At 39.7% G+C, this 1,175-nt stretch overlaps 1 protein-coding gene across 1 annotated transcript; it reads right to left on the bottom strand.

Moving 5' to 3' along the window:
• Positions 1–348: 348 nt before the first annotated feature.
• LOC141639592 (uncharacterized) lies at positions 349–975 on the bottom strand. The gene has a single exon (XM_074448676.1). It carries the CDS (start codon positions 973–975, stop codon positions 349–351), a length of 627 nt encoding a protein of 208 aa, XP_074304777.1.
• Between the last annotated feature and the right edge of the window lie 200 nt (positions 976–1,175).

Genomic DNA, 1,175 nt, shown 5'->3' on the forward strand with positions numbered 1-1,175 from the left:
TTTAAAGTCTCTAATCTGGTGAACCCAATTGATCAAACCTCAAGTAAATTCGTTTAAACAAATAAACGATAAGCACATCGAACAACCATTTGATTGAGAATCTTATGGTGTGTGTGCATAAATTATGTTTTCTTTTGCAGAAAAGAAATACAATAGTGAGGTGATTGACCATATACATACGGATGTGTAAGGCCGATAGTTGGTTATAAATATACTTCGTTACTTTTACCGTAATGTTAAGTAGATATGAAAACCTCATATCTATTTTTTTTTTTTGGTAGAAGGTAAGTTCTCATTAAGCTAAAAAAACCAACTATTACAAGCTAATACAAATAATTTAGATAAACTTCAAACTAGTGAAGCAATCCAAGCAATATCATCACTAGCTATAACTTTGCAGCTAGCCAACCTAGACCTAATACAAGTTTGAATTTGTTGAATGACAAAACACGGCCTAGCTAAAACACCTTCCAATCTTGCCTTGTTTCTCTGCTGCCATAAAGCATAATAGACAACCATGATGGCACCCAGACAGACAGTCTTCTTCAGGGCACTCCATTTCCTTCTGCCAACCCAAATAATACCATTTACAGTAGGGACAGGGATGTGCAGCCACTCACACACCTCTGCCATAACCAGAAGAGAGTACCTGCAATTCTGAAACACGTGAGCAATGGTTTCCTGATCAGTGTGACAGATGCAACAGACTTCATCATCACAAATACCATGTTTGAAGAGCTTTGCTTTAACATTAAGGGCATTCTTAAGCATCAGCCAAGCTAAGAACTTATGCTTTGGCAATGCCCAACTCTTCCAAATAAGGTGAGCCCATCCTACTTGTTGCCTTTTAGGACGAAGCCACTCATACCCTGATGCAACAGTGTAACCATCATTCCCTGCAAGCCATTTCCCATCTGTATAACCTGACTGAAAGAGATCCCTAACTTTACATATAGCTTTCCAATTCCCACTCATGTGGGCTTTAGGTAAGTGGGTATCCCAGCTGCCACCTTTCATATAAATTTAATGGACCCACTTAACCCTTAAGCTACCCGGCTTGCAATACAACCACCATACTAATTTCCCAACAGTAGCTCTATTCCAATCAAAGCTGTACCTGATTCCTAACCCCCCCTCATTATGTGGAGCACACACATGCTCCCAGGACACCAGGG

The sequence above is a fragment of the Silene latifolia genome, unplaced genomic scaffold (genome assembly GCF_048544455.1).
Source record: "Silene latifolia isolate original U9 population unplaced genomic scaffold, ASM4854445v1 scaffold_465, whole genome shotgun sequence".
Taxonomy (NCBI): Eukaryota; Viridiplantae; Streptophyta; class Magnoliopsida; order Caryophyllales; family Caryophyllaceae; genus Silene; species Silene latifolia.

Coding starts and splice junctions, on each gene's coding strand:
- LOC141639592 (XM_074448676.1), bottom strand. CDS start 975: ATGAGTGGGAATTGGAAAGCTATATGTAAAGTTAGGGATCTCTTTCAG.